The sequence below is a fragment of the Haliaeetus albicilla genome, chromosome 10, assembly GCF_947461875.1.
Source record: "Haliaeetus albicilla chromosome 10, bHalAlb1.1, whole genome shotgun sequence".
Taxonomy (NCBI): Eukaryota; Metazoa; Chordata; class Aves; order Accipitriformes; family Accipitridae; genus Haliaeetus; species Haliaeetus albicilla.
Genome location: NC_091492.1, coordinates 34,770,492 through 34,791,532, shown reverse-complemented (window position 1 = coordinate 34,791,532; position 21,041 = coordinate 34,770,492). Strand labels below are relative to the sequence as shown.

At 45.3% G+C, this 21,041-nt stretch overlaps 1 protein-coding gene across 5 annotated transcripts in view; it reads right to left on the bottom strand.

The window, feature by feature from the left end:
• ULK1 (unc-51 like autophagy activating kinase 1) overlaps positions 1–21,041 on the bottom strand; it is an 85,889-nt gene that overhangs the window by 30,032 nt on the left and 34,816 nt on the right. For all 5 annotated transcript variants that reach the window (XM_069794930.1, XM_069794934.1, XM_069794932.1 and 2 more), the window contains exons 10-13: positions 17,868–17,926; positions 13,873–13,955; positions 7,986–8,036; positions 702–790 (exon numbers count right to left, since the gene is read on the bottom strand). In XM_069794930.1, coding sequence (XP_069651031.1) covers positions 702–790; positions 7,986–8,036; positions 13,873–13,955; positions 17,868–17,926 — 282 coding nt within the window. The remainder of the gene's footprint in view (positions 1–701; positions 791–7,985; positions 8,037–13,872; positions 13,956–17,867; positions 17,927–21,041) is intronic.

Below are 21,041 nucleotides of genomic sequence, written 5' to 3'. Positions count from 1 at the left end.
CCATCACACCACCAGCATTCCTGAGTTCAAAGTCAAAAGGCAGCTTTCACCAAGAGCCTCCAAAAACAAGCTTTCAGTTCAGTGAGCTGGAGGAATGTCACTTCACTGGTCAGTTAATATTCTGCCCTCCAGAAAAGTTTTCATCATTTCAGGTAACCAGAGAGAAAAACCACCAGTTCAGATCATCTCTCACAGGACCACTGGACTGTGGCAGGTCTGGTCTGAGCAAACAGCTTTGCTGAACGTCCCTCTGTGGTGCCTGGGAATGCTGGTCAGAAAGTGGGAGGGTCACCTTACAAAGAAGGGTGGATGTGCTGTCAAGCTGCAGAGACTTTACTTGAAAACAGAGGCATTACTTTGCAGCCAGGTAAGCAGTGCTATACGCTGAATTAGTGACTGGTTTTTGGTTCCAAGGAGCTTCCCGTCTCTGCCAAGACAAGCTAGTGTCTTTAATACCAACTTCTTTCATAAAAGATTTTCATATCATAGGCCATGGCAAATTGAAATATTTCTTGTGGAGAGAAAGACAACCTTCAGGATCCAAACTCTGAACAGAGCGGAGAAGACACTGAACCAAACCCAGGCAGAACTAAAGCGTTCAGTGACTTGCACCAGGAGACAGCAAAAACAGAGGCTTTGTTTCAAAGCAGCAAGCAGGGAGACCATTGACACAAGCAGAGCATCCTCTGGGCTGTACTTACAGGAGGCGATGCCAGGTGGGAAGTAGAAGAGCTGCTGGAGGAACTACCGGAGCCTGAACTGGGATAAGAAGGCATTGGCACGGAAGCAGCTAAAACCAGCAAAAGACAAAACCAAAAGAAGTTGTCAAACTAAGATCAATCAATAATAAAAGGTCTTTTTAATCTTTTCCCATCAGGTTTATCTCATGTACCATTATGTATCTCATGTATCAGATGTGGCCAATCAAAGCAGAACAGAAGAAAAATTAGCATTCTGTTCAGTTGTACTATTCACATGCGTGCACTCCTCCGCGCACTAATTTCAGTTACAGCTCTTGGGGTGGAAGGTCTCAGAACACCTGACCAAGGTCAGATGTCCACTCAACAGCTGACCTACACAGGTAGCAAGATGGTTTCTGCCCTAAAGAGCCTCCAAAGCACGTTTGCAAATGAAGGGAAAGATAAATAGAAAAGTGGACTGAGTTACTCATGTCAGGAGCAGAGCTTAGAAGCTAGACCATACCCTTACGGTTTCTTCTTTATCAGACCTTGTGGCTTAGCACACACACAGCAAATGTTGGGAGGTCTGTGCTAAGTTAAACACATGCCTACTTAAGCCCTCTGTGCTTGCTGCACCCAAACAGTTGGGCATCCCAGACCACATGCTATAAAAAAAAACACCCCCAGAATTAATCATTCCACAAGGAAATAGTTCATCGCTTCCTATACCTCAATACGTTCTCCCTCGGTCACTTCTGCAAGTTAAAGAGGTTTTGCTTATTTAATCTCTTTGTACAGAAATTGTTCTACAGCACAGGCTATTCTTGCATCCCTTCCTTTTACGTTTTTTTGTTCAATATCAGAACTTACCATTATATTCACTTCATTGTTAAACTGGCTTTTGTAACTCTCATAGAGGCATAAAGCTCACAGTGAAAGGACTAGTTAGCATTGACCTTCAGGCAGAAAAGATGATTAAGGCATCACAAAGAAAAGAATATTTAACTCCAATTAGGCAAGTCAGGTTCAGTAAATGTCTTGGAAGAGCTCAGCTCAGCTGAGGAGGGAGACAAGTCAAAGGTAATGCTGGCTCTTCAAAAGACTTTGAAGTATTTAGTGGTTCAAATTCCCCAGTCCACCTGCACAAGACTGAACAGTGCAGAAGATGCAGAAGAACCCCAACATCCCCACTTCAAGGCAGCCTGAACTCAGATTTTACTATGTGACCATTTTGGTATTTGACCGACTTAAGCGTTGCCTCTGATCTCTCTCTTAAGCGAGAAGAACACTTTGCTTCTCTTCCATTGTGCGGGCAGAGAATTAGCACTTTGTATCAGATTTCTACCTTTGCAGGATCTGTGCTAATGACTCCATACTTAATATAAGGAAGGTTAATAACACCTAGAAGAAGAATGCTTCTGTTTGAAGTAAAACTACCTCTGTCATTAATGACATTAGATACTACAAAGTCCTTAGTCTATTCAACTGGCTAGAGAAATAAAAGTACATCTCTCAGCAATTAACTGTTGAAACAGTGTTCTAATGATAAAAGAATGGGAAAATATGCCTTTTAATAAAAGGCTTTAAGAAGTCTTTCCATGTAGCCTATCAAAGAAGGCTAAAGGATGACTGGACCAGTGTCTCCTAGCACAAAGAGAGCAATCACTTAGATACTGAATTCCTCGGTCTGACAGAGACGTAACAAGATCCAACAACAGAAAAATGAAGCCAAAATGTAGACTTAAAATGTATGTTTTAACATAAGTAATCAACCACTGTAACAGTTTAACCAGGGTCATAGTGATCTCCTCCACCCTTTGCTAACATTAACAAAACCCAAATGTTTTTCTAAAGAGGTTAAGTTAGACTGCAAAGAGATTGATTCAGCAGAGTCCTAGGGCTTGTGCAATAGGAACCCATAGCGGGATGGCTGCATGGGCCCTGTGTGCCGTTCCCTCTTGTGTTGGGCCATACTGGCAGAGCTCACTCTGCCAGCATTTTGAGGGTTAGGTCCATAATGAAATAAATCTTTCCAAAGCTTTGTGAGAGGCTACTGTTTAGCCTCTGCATCTATTCTACGCTTGATTTAGTGCCCTTGATGGACTGTGCCGTTAAAATGCACTGTGGCTCTGGTAAAGGCACTGGGACCACGGTACCCTGACGATGGGTTTTCTGGGAGGTCAGTCAGGGGCTTGGCATGGAGAGCTACACCGTCCGCACCCCATGTGCTCTTCCAGCACAGCTGGTTCCCACTCCCCACGCCCAGGGAACACACACAGAGGTCTGAGAACGTGTCTGTAAAAGGGAGAGCTCTGTCCTGCCTACACCACACTGCTTTTGATCTCTGCGATCTTCCCACAGAGCCTGCAGAGCAATCCCTACTAACTTCTCTATATATTTAATACCAGAAATCCGAGAGGGGGAAGAAAGTCTCCCCATTTTTATCCTGCTAACTGTTACAGAACGATTCACCCTTGTACAGACAGACCTCCCCATTATGGTAAGGCACTTCTAAGAAAAGGTAAGCGATTTCTGAACTGTATCCACACATGCCTGCTGCAAGACTTTCATTGCCATTCATTTTTCCTGGAATTAGTATTTTTGTTAGAGTCAGTTCTCTCTCAAGGTCTCCTCCACTCTATTTTGGTTCTGTGTTTATTATTGATTTAAACCTGGCTGGAATTGGGACTTTTCTATTTTTGTCTGTTTGCTTTGGACAGCTTTCCATTAATCTAGGAAGACAGCAGGCAGACTTTGCCACTATCATCTGAAACTCGAGTTAAAACTCTATCTGCATGAAGCACACCTTTAGATACAGCCTCTATTAATCACTGTTCTGACCTGAAACCCTGTAAGCTCCCCAAATTCACACTGTAATGCTGTGAGGTCCAACTCAAAAGGTCCTGACACTAAAAACAGACTTTCATGCATGTAGAACCACAAGGTTTGGCTCTGACAAACTCTCTCTGACCACCACATCCCTGTTGGTGCATTTTTCAGCATCAGCCATGCAGGACAGCTTGAAAGCAAGACGCTTGCTTCCATCGCCTCCACACACCCAGGCACTCCCAGTTTAAAATTAAAAAGGGTGCAAGCACTTGGCTCATCATGTTTTCAGCTGAAGTCTGAATGCAGGGAATGTTAACATGGATTGTAGGCCCCCACCCAAATCCAGAAATTGCTGGATTGTAATTGTAATGTAAATAAGTCTGTTTTCATAATTGTCCTCTCCAACTTGTTCCAGCAACAAAACAGTCATGCTGTATGTTGCATAACCAATGCCAACTGGTTTCAGAATGGGAGAGCTGGAAGCCTTAAAGGCAAGCCTGTGCTCCAGCTGTGTGGATCTTGATAGTGGATCCTACACCTGCAAAAATCACTTCTGACAAATCATCCTACCAGGGGCTCAGTTGTCCTAAAAATATCCGAGCCTCAAGCTTTATATAAAAAATTTTATTTTGGAATCTGTGTTTTACACACACTGGAGAGATGCATTTTTGTGATTATCTGGATTCAATTAAAACCAGTCATCAAAAAGTTATTTAATTGCAGTCTCTGACAAGGCAATAGTTTGCATGCAAAAAACTGAATGGACTTGTCCAAAGAATAAGCTGCTTTTTAAGAGTTTAAAAATTTACACCATTAAAATCTTTTATATGCAGAAGTCATGATTTTTTTGCTAGTTTTTACCTATTCTATGTATAATAAGATTATAAAGATGGTAAAAGTCAAGTTAAGCCTGACATACTGCAGACACTGAACCACCCGTACACTTCTGAACCAGAACCACTCATGTTTCAGGCTCTTGTAACTCAGAGTAAAGGAGGCACCAGCTTACCATTCATTAAAGGCAGGAGCAAAAAAACTTCCAAAATATTCTGCATGGGTACCAATTACAATGTGTTTACTGAGAGAAGACTTGCACAAGTGTCTAATTATGCCTTCTCATGCATTATTACTGTAACACACTGCCCCACACCATATGCTGATCAGACCTGGCTACAGACAGACACATTCTGACCAGACACAGTATTTTAAAGACTTTTTATTAATAAATTTTTACACATCTAAAGAATATACTTAGTCACAGGTGCAAAACCCACAATATAAAGTAAAATATAAACAAACAAACAAAAAATAAAGGACATGTTTTAGTTAACAAAGCCCAACGTCCTGAACCCACTCCCCAGGCTAAAGCCTGTGGCAAACAGAGCTTTATGGTACACCCTGGATGGCAGCAGACTTAACGTCCTTGCTTCAATAAAGGAGTGAGATAAGAGGAGTGACATGAGAACAACCAGCCTTCGAAACCACAGTGGAGAGGATGAGCTTGTCAGAAATGTCATATTTAAAGATTTTTGACAGAAATATTGATTTTGCTGAAGTGTCTTGAAAAACATGCGCATTTATTTAAACAAGGGGGATCCCCTGCCATAGCAACTTCAAAATTATCCGCTTAGTGAATTATCCATATTTGAGGCTTCCCCAATTTTCTGGAATTCCAAAGTTACGTTATATTAAAAAATTTCTTTACGATTCCATGAGACAGTGTACTAACACATATCCACACAGAATGAACAGCCGATGGCTCTCACTTTATCTGTAATCATTGTATGACCAGCTCTGAACCAGCCTTGACAGGGTTCAGAAGCCCGGGTGATGTGCTCAGCTCTGCATGCTGGTGGCACCTCTCCCATTCTGCCCTTGCCACCTGAGGGCAGATTTGCCTGTAGGGGTATGGAGACCACCATGCTCTGCTCAGACTGCAAAATGTTCTCCTACAGAAAGGAAGTGTCTCACCTTAAAATTGGTTTGGGACCTAAATGGATGCAGAGTGGCCTGCATCTGCAGGGCAGGTGCCTCCGAGCTGGAGGGTCCTTTAGGCAAAGTCTGCACAGTGGATCCCTAAGCTTAGCTGAGGTCTCAGTGCATTCATCACGCAACAGCTACTACTCCAAAACACAGATGCTGGTACAGATCATCCAGCAAACTCTCCTAAGAGAAACTTGCACACTCAAATGTGAATGACTTAGTCCTGCTTCCACCAAAGTCAGTGGTAGCCCAATTATCAGCTCCCAAGGAGAACAAAAACACAAGGGGACACTGTTCCTGCCCCCAGCTCTCCACTGCAGGCCTGAAGACTCTAATTCAGTCTGAGCATGACCATCATGATTCAGATGCAGCTGTATCTCTTCTCCTCTTTGATACTTCCTATACTTATGATGCTGAGCCTCACGCTGAGATGAAGTAGAACAATAAACTTTTGGACTCATCTTAGTTCTGCACGCAAAGCCAGGGGAGCTAGCTGCTGAGCAACTGCAACCTTGCTAAGTCATCTACTTCAGCTAAAACTGTGCAGATGTTAAGCATGCTACCGTGTTAAGCAGCATTCCGCACATCTCAGGTGAATTTTTCTTATTGAGATCACCACAGCCCAGACCTTTGCTGACACACTGGCTTTTCTCTCGACTATTCAGAAATCAAAAGGACCACCATTCCCACATGCAGCCTTTCTCATCCAGGCTCTTCACTGCATTTCCCCGAGGCAATCACTGCCATCTGGCAGTAGCAGAGACCTCCACAGCAGACTACAAGAACCATCTCCACTAGCACATTTCTGTGCGCAACAACTTGAAGACCTCCAGCAATGGAGAGATATTTCTCCTCTCATCTTTTCAAAACCAGTAGTGGTCTCTCCTGGCTGGAAAGGACTCCAGGCTGTGGACATACGCCTGGAGGTGAGGACCAGCAGGGCAGCAGAGAGGTCTAGAGATCGTATAGTCCTTACCTGCCTGTAGAGCAGGGCCTTTTATTGGGCCTTGACCCCACACCATTAACTTTGGTGCAGCTGGGGGCAAAGGCTGAGCTACAGTCTCCTGCTCATAATGGTGCCTCTGGTTTCTCCACAGCAAACGCGCCGAAGTTGGAAACTGAGGCCAAGTCAGGAGAACCCTCTCCTGTTTGCAGGGGGTTTTCTGTTCCCCTGGCCAATGAAGCAACTGAACCGCTGGAGGTAAGAGATGAGCTGGTGGGCATGCAAGAACATCCTGAGGGAGTTCTCTGCCTACAGGGGGATCAGATTTTGGAAGGCTTTTCCCACACCGCAGTGGTATAGCAGGTGCTGAGAGCTGAGCTGGCTTAGGAGCAGTCCTACACAGGCAGAGTCCTTTCCTGCCTGCAGAGGAGTCCTGTTTTACAGGACTTGCCCCACATCTTGCTGGCGCAGATGGAGATTTGGGCCTGGCTGGCTTGCAAGCTCCCCTAAACCAGAAGCGTCTTTTCTTGCCTGCAGGACGGTCACCTAAGTACACAGTTAAAATCTGTATCAGGAACAACTGAGAAGTCCTGCTCTGGAACCAGGAAAGCAAGAGACTGTCAGGAGTGATGTGGACATCAAACAAGGGGCATCCACCTACAGCAGACATCCAAGAGGGGCTCCCTGTTCATAAAGCATTGGACATACTCCCTCTGAAAATTCCAGCCCTTGCATTGGGCACCCCAAATCAGTCACTGATGAAAATTTTTGGCTCTATCATTTACCTGGGACATTAAAGGCCCAGGAGGATAATTCCAGAAGATGACAACCATACACAATTCCACTAAACCAAGTCTCTTGGCCAGAGGACTCTTATCTTCCATACACTAGAAGCAATTCTGAATTGTTTTCCACTGAAAACAAACCTCTGAATCACAATACATGTGGTTGGAAATTTTCAAAAGTTTTGAATCAAAAGAGGAAAGAAAGAACTTTAAATGGAAATCTATCTTTGTTTTGGCCAGTTCTCACAAAGCACCCAAATTCAACCCTTCTAAAACAAGATTTATCAAGAATTTGGAGGTAAATGCTGAAACAAGATTTGGTAACCAGAGCTTAGCATTTTGCACAGCTAACCTAGAGTACCACCTGGCAAGCAGGGACAAGAATACCAGTTTCCACCATTCACTATCATGAATTATCCTATGGATGTGGATGAAAAGCAAGATTATGCTGCATAATCCTGTTTACCTACTACAAGCATCCCCACGGGCCAAGCACTGGCACAAAGCAGCTGAATACATTTCAAAGCTACATTTACTTCTACTTTAGGTTTCTAAATAGCCCCCTAATCAGCCCTTTGAAGATAACTCAGCAAAATTAAATACATTTTGATGACAAAATCTGGACATGACACAGTAACAAACGCTGAACCCCTGTCTAAATAACTAAGAAAACATAAAGTAGTCTTTTCCCTTCCTTTTGAACTAGCAGCAAAGGAAATCATGTCATGGTTCAAAAAGAATCGTAATCAAAAACGCAACACTTACATTTTTTCATAGAGGCACTTGCATCCAAGAACGGGTGATGGAAAAATTCATCTGAAAAAAAAAAGAATCAAGAACAATGACTCAGTGAAAGGAAATGACTGTAAAAAGTTTACAAAGCAGTTAAAGCATAGCAAGTTACAGTATTTTACAGTGATTTTTCCACACAATCCAGTCAACCATGGAAGCTGACTGACTGCGGTTGCATATAGTAGTGGTCAAGAATGCAGACTGGGGACCGGATGGAGGACATACTCATAAAAAAAAGGATGGGAAATTATTTGGATCCAGGGATTGCTATGTAAGTATGAAAAGAAAAGTGGCTCCTCTGCTACCAGCCACCTCTGCAAAATCAGCTGGGGGAAGGGGGGCAGCAGGCAGAGAAGGGATGTCAGCTGGGGCAATTACATGAATAAAGGGGGGGGTGGGGAAGTCTTTGCCAAAAGTATGGCCAAAGGACATGAGGGTTTGTACCTTGGGACTCCCCACCAGTACTAATGGATTTTCCTTCCCCACAGGGCATTAAAGAACTTAGTAAGGTTTTGCTGCAAGCTACAACCCTGGGATGACAGGGAGAATACACTAAATTAACTGTTAATGCTCCTCTGTCTTGCAACAGCTCTTAAATTTGTAGGAATGGGAATCAGTTATTGAGGGTCAGATAGTGTGACTATGTTGAGACCTGGCATAGTCACATTTCTGCATGTGCATCAAAAGCTTCTATCAGCAAGAAGAGAGAACTCCTCAGGTGCAAAGTAGTACTAAAAGACAAAGTCCCTGGCTGATCAGGATAGTAAGTCACCCTGATTGTAGCGACCCAGGGGAGGTGTATTTATCACACTGCGCTGCCACTCATTCCACAGAAGAGGAACGATGGACAAAAGAACTTCCACTGAGAGATCTTCCATCACGCACAGACCCAAACACATCACGCACTGAGGGCAGAAATGCATTTTCTAAAAGGTCAGCACAGAACAACAGCCCAGAACTCCCTTCCTTTCACATCCAACAAAACTGCTGCATTCTCCACTCATTACAGGAGGATATGCTACAGATCCAGGCCAAGAAATGCTTCTGTCCTGGCTTGCTGGAGACCCTCTACTTGCTTGCCTGTCCTCACAAGTAGGTACCCCTCCCGACTCCTCTGTCTCTGATCCACTGCAGCTCTATGCCAGAGTCCTTTTCTATCACAATCAGCAACTCAGCCTTTCAGGAGCATTAGTCATGGATCAACACTGATTATTTGGCTAACTGCAGGCAGTTCAACTTGTTTTCCCAGCACAGATTTCCTGTTGCAACACCCAAGGTTTACAAACTTCTGCTTTCTGTAAACAGCAACTCTTTGGCCAGTGAGCTTTCCACAAAGTAGCAACTAGGGTTTTTTTTGTCTGTCTGCTTTTTAAACATAAACAATCCCTCTCTGCCCAGCCTCTCCTTGCCACTGCCAGGCCAGGGCCCTGCAGCCAGAGTGCGCTGGTCTGGAGTTTAGCACAACAGAAGTGATGGAAGTCTCTGGCAGAGAAAGCTGGAATCTCACAGATTAGATCTGCTGTGGATAGAGAACATCCCTATCCTGCCAGGAGCTGCTCAGCTTCTGGAGTGTCCTGCTTTTGCTTCAGCCTGCTCCTCTAGAGGGTACCATCCCTCAGCTGAGCTGATTCAACTCAGGGGGTGGAAATGATGATTTCTTTCACTTTTACCCTCCCTCCCCCCTCCAAACCACTTATTAGTTGTGCTTGCAAAGCAAAATTGAAACAACCCTGCTTGTAATCATCAGCAGGAAACTTGCAACTTGAAACCCTCCTGGCTTTTCTCGATATAATCTTGAGATTGCGAAGACCATCAGTTCCTGGTAGAAGAGCAGCTGAGACGCACAACAAGTAAATGAAGCTTCAAGCTTATGTGTTGCTGTTGTGTGAATCGACTGAACTCTGGGGGAGCACCATGGGGGGCACTGCGCGCACCTTCAGGCAGACTACGGAGGGCCTCAGGGAACAAGGAGCAGCAGGACACCACGCTCTTCCGGGAATGGTGGTTCAGGAATCATCCCTGACCCAGCAGCCCACACAAATCTTTACCTTACAGAGCGCAGGAGGGTAAAGTAACAGTGAACAAAGGCACCAACCATCAGCCAAGGTAGACCTTGTAGAAATAGCGTAGGTGAAGAGAGCAGCCTATGGTTAGTTTGCCAGCAGGAGGACAAAGCACCTGTCTACTGGGAGCCATCTAAGGGAAGGGAGAGATCTGCTTCAGACAGGATCCAGAGCTGTGGGACATTAACAGTTTGTGCGCAGCTGGCCATAGACAGCAGCTGAAAGCATGGCAATAGCTGGGCATAGAGAAGTGCTCTCATTTAAGTATTGCTACTATTTTGGCAAGGGGCATGATCTGGGGGTCTCCTGAGCTGATACTCTAAGGAAAGGAAGAAGGGTCCATTCAGTAGGTGTAGGTCAGAGAGCCTCCGAGCCCTCAGGAACATAGAGAAACTGAAGACCGAGCACCAGCAAACAGCAGGGAAAGGCAAACAGTTGTGTCACAAGCAGGGAGGAAGCTCAGATGCTTTGGCAGAGAGTCAGAGGAGAGGAGGCAGAGGTGGGTGAGACCAAGAATACAACTGGATGCTGAGGAACTGTATTGGTCTAAATAAATCATGGCTCTGGTACTTGCTCTCCTCTCAACTGACAGGAAATATTAAAATGTGGCATGGAATGCCGCAGAGCCATTGAGATCTGCCTTCTATAAAGCACAAGGAATATCTCAAATATAGGCTTCTTTAAGAATATATTCACAAACCCTCCTTGAGAAACAATTACATCTTACAAGGACATGCCAATTTGTAGAGAAAAGGATCCCACATGTGATTAAGGGCAGGCAACAATCTCAATGCAGCAAGATGTGCTGTAACTGTTGTCCTGAGTGAAATTAAAGTCTATTATCTCAGTTTTCCAAGAGGTAGACACTGACTCATGCAGTCTACTCCCAAGAGGTACAAAAACAGCTTATGGGGGGCTAAAGATGTTTACCAGACTCAATTTCTGACAGCAGGAAAACAGGAACCTCAAAGATACTTTCTTTCTTTCGAAATGCACAGCAGCATGATAGAAGAGGTAGAGATCCACAGCCCAGATAGACAATCTGCACGGAATAATACTGAGAGATGCTTATATTTAAGTCAGTCTGTCAGTAGCTTCAACAACTCCTTTTTCAAAAGGCTTGTTTTCTCACTTCTGCACCCCAGTAACCAGTCCTTTACATTCAGCACTGGATAATTTTATCAGCCTCAGTTAATACACATGCTTGCTTCACCCAGGTGACACTATCCCCAGAAAGGCCTTCCTGGTATCTCTAATTCAGAAGAACAACAGAGGCTGCAAAACAATTTCTCTTCATCAACTAGCATATGCTGCCCAGCAGGAAACAATCCACCTGAGCAGATAAGCAACAAAAAACCAATAGAAAACCAACCCCCAAAACACTGAAACTTTTACCCCAAGCCTGACTAAAAAGCAATATCCTGAAAACACACAGCAGCACACTTTATTTTCAGGTTAAAAAGGTAACGTCTGTGCAAAAAGCAGAAAGCTCTATGACTTGCTGTGATACTCCCCACCTGATACTTAACACAAATCCATAGGCTTTGGCCCCACAGCCTTGTTTCAGGAAAACCACTTGAACACGCTTGCCCAGCACCAAACCTTACTTGAACACAGAGGCTAAGGGGCAAACTCACCCTTTCCACCAGCAGCACTGGCCCACAGAAGCAAAGATGCTCCCTGTGGTTCTCCTCTGCACTCAGAGACACACCACCAGGACCAGCTTCCTTGGTGAGAGACAGTGTTCACATCCTGATTTTTACCTGAGACAGGTCTAGACTATCTTGGCCCAAGGGGAAGGGAGAGGTGGAGAGAAGAATAAAAGACCATAGAGTTGCCTTTAGATGACATGGTCCTTTCAGGGGGTCTAGGAAAGGTTCTACCTCTGCCTGCTTTCCTCTATGGCATGGCTTCACTAGAGGGTCTTCAGACCTTTTGGCTCAGCTAGACGCATCTGAAAGAGGCTGCCAAAGCCAGAACTGCCTGGCACGTAATGATTGTTCTCAGTCTAGAAGGAATTAAGAGATCAAAAAAAAGAAGAGGAAATTTTCATGCCAGCCCAGTCAGGAGACTGAGACACGGGTCTATAGGGAGAGCCGAGAGACTGCCATCTTGAGCCCTGATAAGAACAAAGGCATCCTTCCACAGAAACCTGGAGGAGGAGGGAAGGGTCTGCAAGCAGCTACAGTCTGGCTCAGATTATCACTGCAGACCCTGAGAAACAGGGGCTATTGAGTGAATTGTTCATTAAATGGGTGCAGCTTGCAGCTTTGGGAAGGAACTATGACAGAGAAAGAACATGGATGCGCAAAAGATTCACATTTCACCTGGTAGCATACTTAACACAATAGAAGTTCAGAGAGATTATAAAAGCAGAAGCCAGGAGAGGGAATGCAAGTAAGAAACTGTACTGGGTTTGCATGGCAAGGTTTTGGCAGCAGGGGAGCTACCGGGGTGGCTTCTGTGAGAAGCTGCTAGAAGCTTCCCCCATGTTCGATAGAGCCAATCCCAGCCGGCTCCAAGACGGACCCACCACTGACCAAGGCCAAACCCATCAGTTATGGTGGTAGCGCCTCTAGGAGAACATATTTAAGAAGAGAAAAAAGAACCTGCACAACAGCAACTGTAGCTGAAGAGAAGAGGGAAAATATGCAAGAGAAACAACCCTGCAGACCCCAAGGTCAGTGAAGGAGGTGGAGGAGGTGATCCAGGCACTGGAGCAGAGATTCCCCTGCAGCCCGTGGGAAAGACCATGGTGAGGCAGGCTGTCCCCCGGCAGCCCAGGGAGGTCCACAGTGGAGCAGATCTCCACCTGCAGCCCATGGAGGACCCCACGCCGGAGCAGGGGGATGCCTGAAGGAGGCTGTGACCCCGTGGGAAGCCTGTGGTGGAGCAGGCTCCTGACAGGACCTGTGGCCCCGTGGAGAGAGGAGCCCACGCTGGAGCAGGTTTTCTGGCAGGACTTGTGACCCTGCGGGGGACCCACGCTGGAGCAGTCTGTGCCTGAAGGACTGCAGCCCATGGAAGAGACCCACACTGGAGCAGTTCATGAAGAACTGCAACCCATAGGAAGGACTTATGTTGGAGAAGTTCATGGAGAACTGTCTCCCATGGAAGGGACCCCATGCTGAAGCAGGGAAGAGCATGAGGAGTCCTCCCCCCGAGGAGGAAGGAACAGCAGACACAACGTGTGATCAACTGACCACAACCCCCATTCCACATCCCCTGTGCCACTGGTGGGGAGGAGGTAGAGAAAATCGGGAGTAAAGTTAAGCCCAGGAAGAAGGGAGAGGTGAGGGAAGGGTGTTCTTAAGATTTGGTTTTATTTCTTATTATCCTATTCTGGTTTGATTGGTCATAAATTAAATTAATTTTTTTCCCCAAGTCAAGTCTGTTTTGCCTGTGACAGTAATTGGCAAGTGACCTCTCCCTGTCCTTATTTCAACCCACGAGCTTTTTGTTGTATTTTTTTTCTCTCCTCTGTCCAGCTGAGGAGGAGAGCGATAGAGCAGCTTTGGTGGGCACCTGGTGTCCAAGCCAGGGTCAACCCACCACAGAAACATTTGCTGAAGGTGTGCCAAATCTCTGGGTTTACAACACTGTACTGGAATCAGCACTGACCTTTCCAGCATATACACTAAAAAACACAAGATCATGCAGTCTTCCAGGCACAGGTGAAATCCAGGTGTCTGGATGCTTCTCCTAGCACCAGCCAGAAGTACAGGGGTTTGTGAAGTTCCATAGCACAAAAGACGACACAGACAGGCAGCAGAACTAAAACGGGAAGGAGGTCTTACCAAAGTCCATGCGGTCCTTATGATTACGCTGCAAAAGGCCCAGCAGCAGCTGCCTCAGGTGGCTTGACGTTTCCCTGGGGATGCTAGGATTGAAAACAAAAGCAAAATAAGAGAGAATTGCAGTCTCCTTAAACTGCTTTTACATATTCAGGAAGGCAACCTGCAAATGCAAACTCACTTTGTGCCTGCTGGGCTAGGAATATAAGAGGAGCTCACTGGAGAGAGGCTGAACAGAAACATCTCTATTTGCATCTCTGTTTGGCTTTTGCTCCCCATTGTCATTGTTAAGGCTACAGCTAATCTAGCTTTAGTGGCCTCTCCTGTGAGCACCTGCAGATCCTTCCCTTCCACAGCGGTGCCAACATCATCCAACTGCTTCTCAGCTAAGTCCATTCAACATGCAATATTTTGCACATGATAAATAAAATCTCTTCTGCTTGCTCTAAAGGGAATAAGGAGGTCATTAAAATGAAGCAGTTACCAAGGAGAAGCTTCCAATTAAGACATTGGTGGTGAAACATATCACCAATTACTACCATTTTATTAAGGTATTTCTTTTTCAATGCAGCTTATGTAAGGCTGGCAAGTAACCTTTATCTATTTGCTTCCTTGATATACAGCATTTAGTAATCAAATGCCACCAAGATGTGAGCAACTGCCACCCGAGCAAGCTAAAATTAGTGCCGCTATTACCCCACTTTCAGTATAGCTAGGAAGAAAATACTCTTTTCAATGACCACTGCACCACAAGAGCTAGTAAATCATTGTGCTCTCCCTCACCCCACAAGCAGATGGGGGATGGGCCAGGGCAGCTCTTCACAACCCCAGTAGATTGCAAGAAGCAGCGAATAAATGAACAGATTAAGGCAGGGAAAGCAGAGTTCAGCTCTTGCATAAGTGGATTCAGCTCTGCTGACTTTCCTCCATAACCAGAAGCACTGTTAGGAGCTGTAGCAGCCGGGCCCTGCCTCCAGCCAGAGCAGAGCTCTCCAAATTAAGCGTAGGTGGCTCCAACTCCTTTCAGTATTGACTCTGTTTATCATGGCTGTGCCCAGTACGGCCCCATGGTCTGCCAGGCTTTCCCCTCACCCCATGCGGGGTCAGCTGAGGTAATGGCATGTGTGCTCAGCACAGTAATTTTAACTGCACGGAGCCCAAGCCTGCTCAGTAGCACAGCACGTGGCTCGCTGCTTGGGCAGGGCTCCACTTTGCTGGGCTGGCATCACTCACTGCCCTGAAGCCAAGCCTGACTGATGCTGGGAGAAACAACCCTTCATTTCCACCAACTCTACCCCTGCCACAGACAGGGTTAAAAAAAAAAAAAAAGAAGCTAGGACAAAAATAGTGGCAGGGGGAAAAAGAGGTGCTACCTAGCACCAACAGACTCCTATTCAGTGAAACTGGAGATGTGAGGCAAAGTACGTATTTATAGGTTTCAGTACTACCCAGTTATTTTTCTGTGAAGCCTTAGGCCTCGCTGGTGCAGGAATTTGAGCCCAGCAATTCCTAGAACAGAGAATGACGGCAAGCAGCCCTCATCCTTGTTTGTACTGGAGGAGTTGCTTTTCCATCCCTGACACTAGAATGGTTTCCATGCACCTTCCCAGGTCAACAAAGGAGAAGGCAACCAGGACTCTGGAAGGGATGCAGTTAAACTGAGACTCAGTTTGAGCCAAGAAAAAACACCCTCTCATCAAAAAACGTGTGCCTTAGAAGCACCCTGCGTAACGGAATAACCCTAGATACCACAGCTAGCAGAGCCTCCTGAAAAATACATTAGTGCTGGAGACCTACAGTCCTCCAGCGTTACCGTCATAATTTATTTATCCATGACACATAAAGCTCTTAGCCAAAATGAGTCCATTTCCCAGCAATGACTTTAGCTTTAGTATGGTTTTATAGCCAAGAAACAGGCAGGTGAAGTAGTAGACCTCAGATGTCACAACACAAACTGAAGATTGTGCAGACTGACAGCCTCCTCTTATCTCTCACATCTAAAACATCAAGCTTTGCTACGCTACAGTATTATTTTCCAAGGCCATCTCTTTAAACATAAGCAACAAAACTGCCTCCTTCCCCCCATGATCTAGAATGTACTTTGCTGTGCAGATCAGCACAATGAATGTTAGCTTTTCAGATCAGTGCTATTAAAATTGTGAGGCCTGTGGGCTCTCTCCTACTGACATGGGCTCCCCACCTCAGAATGGCATTTCACCTGTCAGCAACAGCACCAGCCCAGCAGGCAGAGACCGCTGGTGAGCATTTAATGAGCTCTTCTTCCCCACCCTGTTCCCAAGCCAAAACACAGCACTTTCCATGGTGATGCTGGAGAGGTGGGTGCCAGCCTGCCTAGCCCCAAGGAGAATGAAACCAAATCCTGGCACAGTCTGAGAAGGAGGTCTCCGGAGCAGTTTCGTGTTTCATCCGGTATTGGCAGGGCTGGCAGAGGCAGTTTATTCATGTTTACTCAGGAAATAGCACAGATTGCAGTTCACGTTAAAAGAGACAAACTGACTTTGGAAAGCAGGGTATCGGCATTTGCACAAAGGTCACTTCAGATATGACTTCTGTGGTGAAAAAACAATGGGCTTAGATCTAAATTTTGGAGGAATTTGGTAGTTATAAAATGGAGATAAGTGAAAATGGTAAATGCAGACTGCGTAAAGGACTCACAACAAAGGAGAAGGACTAATCCCTGCAAGAACAGGCATGCTCTCCTCTTACAGCTGAGTTTCTATTCTCCTTGCCTGCTTCCTACTGCATGCACCACGAGCCAAAGCAGCAGCAGGGCAGCGTGATCAACACAGGGAAGCTTACTAATTTTAGGGGTTAATTTCTCTTAGTAAGAGGGATTGCCTCAAAGGTGAGCAGCCATGTTTTAGGCTGTGTAGGGGAAACAGAAGCTCTACTTTCTGCTCACCCAGACTATCTGGCTCCAAGTATGCAGTGGTGTTTTTGCTTTGAATTGTTCTGCTTGGGTGTTTTACTCCATTATGCCCTCTGGTTCAATCCAGCAGAGTATGCAGATGCCCCAAATTTAGTCCTGGTAGAAATTTTGTCCCTTCTCCCCAAATCAAAAAAGGAAGTACTTAAAGGGAAATTAAATGCACGGTGCAAGCCATTGATAAGAGCTCTAGCCTCTTGACAGTTCCTCCTGCTATCTCTTGGAGCTGTCTAAACTGATAAGGAAAAAAAAAATCCATATACAGCAACTCAATGAACTTCCTGCCTATGTGGCTACATTAGCAGCTCTGCCAAATGGAAGCTAACATTCTGGTTAAAAAAAGGCCTTCCAATTTTTGGATGTATAATCTGGAACTCCAGTCCTGTCTCTATACCAGGCTGAGATTTTCAGAGCAGGCATGAGGTTCTGCTTTAAGAGCTCAGAGATCAAAAGGAAAGACCACATCAACAAAACCAAAATACACTGACAAATCACAGCACTGAGTAGCTAGGTAACATACACCCCGGTGGGACGAAAGCAGTTATCTTCCCCTTGAAAACTGCAGCAGTGTCCATTTCCATCGAGGTTATAATATTTCCTCCTATTAGCAGGATGGACACAAGCAGTTGCTGCCCTGACACGTGAGAAATGGTAATGTGATCTGCAGTCAGGTATGGCAGGTTACACGAGAGACTGCAGTCTGACTGCTTGCATGATTCAAGAATTGCCATGATTTCTTCCCAAGGTTCCCAGCCTCAGGGAAGCCATATGTGGGACAGGACCCCTAGCTGGCTCTTGAAATCACTAATGATCCTGAATTTTTGCCATGTAGGAGAGAAGTAGGATCTGCTGAGAGAGAACACCAACTCTGGCAATCTGCTGCTGTCTGACTTTCTCTGGGCCACATCACTGGTGGTTTAAGGAATGGGGGAAAGCAGGTGGCCAAATATTTCAGTCACCTCCCTGAGTGACAAGCCAGGAGCATGTAAGGACAGGTATAAATACAGAGTAAACAAGTGCATACAAAAGGTGACACTGGAAAAATGCTTACTTCGGCATCAGCATCTTGTTTTTCTCATAGAAGAGGCGAAGATCCTGTGGACTGCTGGCCTGCAGAGGAGAAAGAAAACCAGTGCATGAAGCAGTTGACAGTGAAGGAAAGTGATTAGCATTTCTATTTCACAGTTACTCTGAAGAGCAGAGAAAAGCAGCACTTTTCAGTTGCTGAACCAGCACAGACAATGAGAACCTGCAGCTTGCTTGAGACTGAAAAGCCAGCACTGTGCCAGAGTGAAAATACAGTATTTCAGCCCACTGTCTTTTTGTCCCTGACCTGATTCTGTCCTGCTCTCCCCTTCCAAGGGCTGAGCTTCGTTGCAGTGAGCTCTCATGCTCAGGTCTGAGCTGGCCTAATAGCCTCACCCAGGAGGCTAAATAATTGCAGACGTGAGGAGTCCCAAATGATGAATGGCAGATCCTGCTGAGAACACGGATTAGTGCTGCAGGGCATTTAGAAAAGGGGCAGGGGGCCTGTTGATGGGCAAGGGATCTGTGAAGAGACCAGGAACATGGGGAAACAGCAACGGAATTAGGATTTTCTACTTTAATTCCAGGAAGCCAGAAGGCCTCAAGCCACAGCTCCTATTTGGGCAGTAATATACACAACTGCTAGGGATGTTGACAAGATCCCAAATTCTGAGAGATAGGATTTAAAAAAAAAAAAAGGGCTAGGCACAAGAAGAGGTTTACAGCTGAGGTTAAAAATAAAATCACCAGTACAGAAGCACAAACACATAAAAATCTCCTAACGTCATTTCTCCATTTGCTTTTATGCAATGGATAATACAGGCCAGTAAATTAACCGTCGTGTCTCAAGCTTTTCTGCTTAGGCAAAGTCTCCTTATTAAAGGCAGAACAGGCTGGCTGGCATGACACAGACATGAAGGCACATATAAACAGGGAAGGAAGATCAGAGAGATTCATCTGCAATCAATTATTAGTGCAGCAGAGTGTGTAGGAAAGTGTGAACAAGGAGGCAACAGGCAGCTTCTCCTGATGTTCAGGGCAGGCTCAAAAAACCCTCGAGCCTTCCACCTACTTCCCTTTCTAAATTAGAAGCATTTAAGGTCAATTAAGATGCTTAAAATAGCAAATCAGACAAGCCAATCTGCAGATGGCCATCAAAATACCACTAACACAGCATGGCTGGAAAAGCAGCCACATAAGGTGCTGTTTCAACATCACCTACTCCCTCTGGCTGAAGATGAAAATTAAGGATAACTGAGAACTCAGTACAAAACCTCAAGAGAAACCAAAGGAACAGTCTCAAAAGCTGCTAACATCAATAGACTTGTGTAGTACTGATCAGGACAGTATTTCTTGCATAGTCTTCACAACCCAAGCTTCACAGATCTACCAATTTGTGCCAATAGGAGCTACCGGATTCCTAAAAGATGGAAATAAGAAAGATTTCCTGGTTCTCCTTTCTGCAAGAACATATCCTTTGCTGTTCACAGACACAGCAGGGACCCAAACAGGAGGTGCAAAAATACTTTCCTCACAAACCATTAAAATGAACGTTATTTAGCAAAACACTTTGTTACATAGATGCCAAATTGCACCAGAATTTGCAATCACTGCCAATTAATTTGATTTGGTTCAGTAAAACTCCATTTTATACCTTTCCCCTTGCAGATCTTGCCCTATGATTAGATTCTTAGTATTTGGCAAACTATAACAAGGCCAGCGTACACACTGCACCAAATGGCTTGGCCACAACGCTCTGCATGATGAAAAATATGCCTGACAGACATAACATACAAGGAGGAACAGAACTCCACTGCAGGGAAGCAAAGTGCTTGCTCACATCAGAGAGATACAAGCCTTGGCTGTTTGCTCTGTTCATTTCCTGTCACAACAACTCAATTGTTTCACAAATACAATGAAGCTCTGATCTATTTCAAACATTGTTCTGTCAGAAATTTTCCTGGCAATAAAGACAGAGTATATTAAAAGCAGCACACATGCACAGCCTGGTTCATTAGAGAGGGTTTCTAAGCACTGGCTTGGATAGAAACAAAATCGTCAGTAAAGTTCCCCTCTTCTTTGTACAAATTAAAGATATCCCTGTAGGGATGTTGTTTCTCCACATTCTGCTGTCTCAGTACAATTCCCACTTGTTCTGCAAGGACCTTATCCAGGGTGTCAGGCTCCTACCCACCCAGACAATGTTTTCTCACTAAGGCTGTCCCCAGGAGCCCAAAATTCAAGGCTGGTCTCCAATACAGGTAGCTGCCTGCTGGGGAATAGAATCATTTTAGTGAGTGCCCAGCACAGACAACTGTGGATCACCATTGATTTGGTAAAACCAACTGCATCTTCACGTAACTTCATTATAAATCAACTGAGTCACACAGTTCTGTTCCTAGCAGCAGGGTCCCAGGCTTGCAGTAACATGCCCACTGCTCTCCTGCTGTTAGCATCCACTTCATAAAGCACTGGTACCTTCATCCACTTTGCTCACCTCTTCTTTCAATAATAGTGCTTCTCTGAGAATCAAGGAAAAACCTGCAGAAATGTTTGTAAGACACTAAAAATATCATTTGAATTCCTTCTTTGAGGAAGCTAAGGACTTAATTTGAAATGTACCTTCCAGGCAGATACACCCTACCCAACACCAGAAAAAGCACATTTTAGGCAGCTAACAACTAGGCCATTCAAGGTACACAGAGCCAGCAACCTGTAAGACAGCATCCATCTGTCAGAAAAGAGGGACGCAGAATGGACAGCTCAGTTTTCCCCAAGAACGGGAGACACCACACCGGCATACCAATTCATGCCCTTGTTCCCCCTCTCATGTTACTATGGAGCAGCTGCATTAGTGTAACTGGCTCTGGTTTTGTCTGTCCTTTCTATATATAAGACAATTGGACAAATTCAATCCTGCCACTCTGTTACTCTGTCCTGAGCAGCAGTGGAAATATGTTGAGCCAACAAAGGCATTCAGCGTAACCCTGCCAAATCCCATTCGGTGCTGGCTGCCTGCAAATGAATTGCACGCGAAAAGCACGCAGGGTGGTGTTTCCAAAAGCACTCAGCACCGGATTTGTTGTGCTTGGGCAAAGGCTGGATGCAAGAGCCCAGTGCTCAGTCAGAAGAGGGCCAGAAACATTCACACCCTCCGTGAAGAGCACTGTCTAGTCAACACTCCAGAGCAGGTATATGG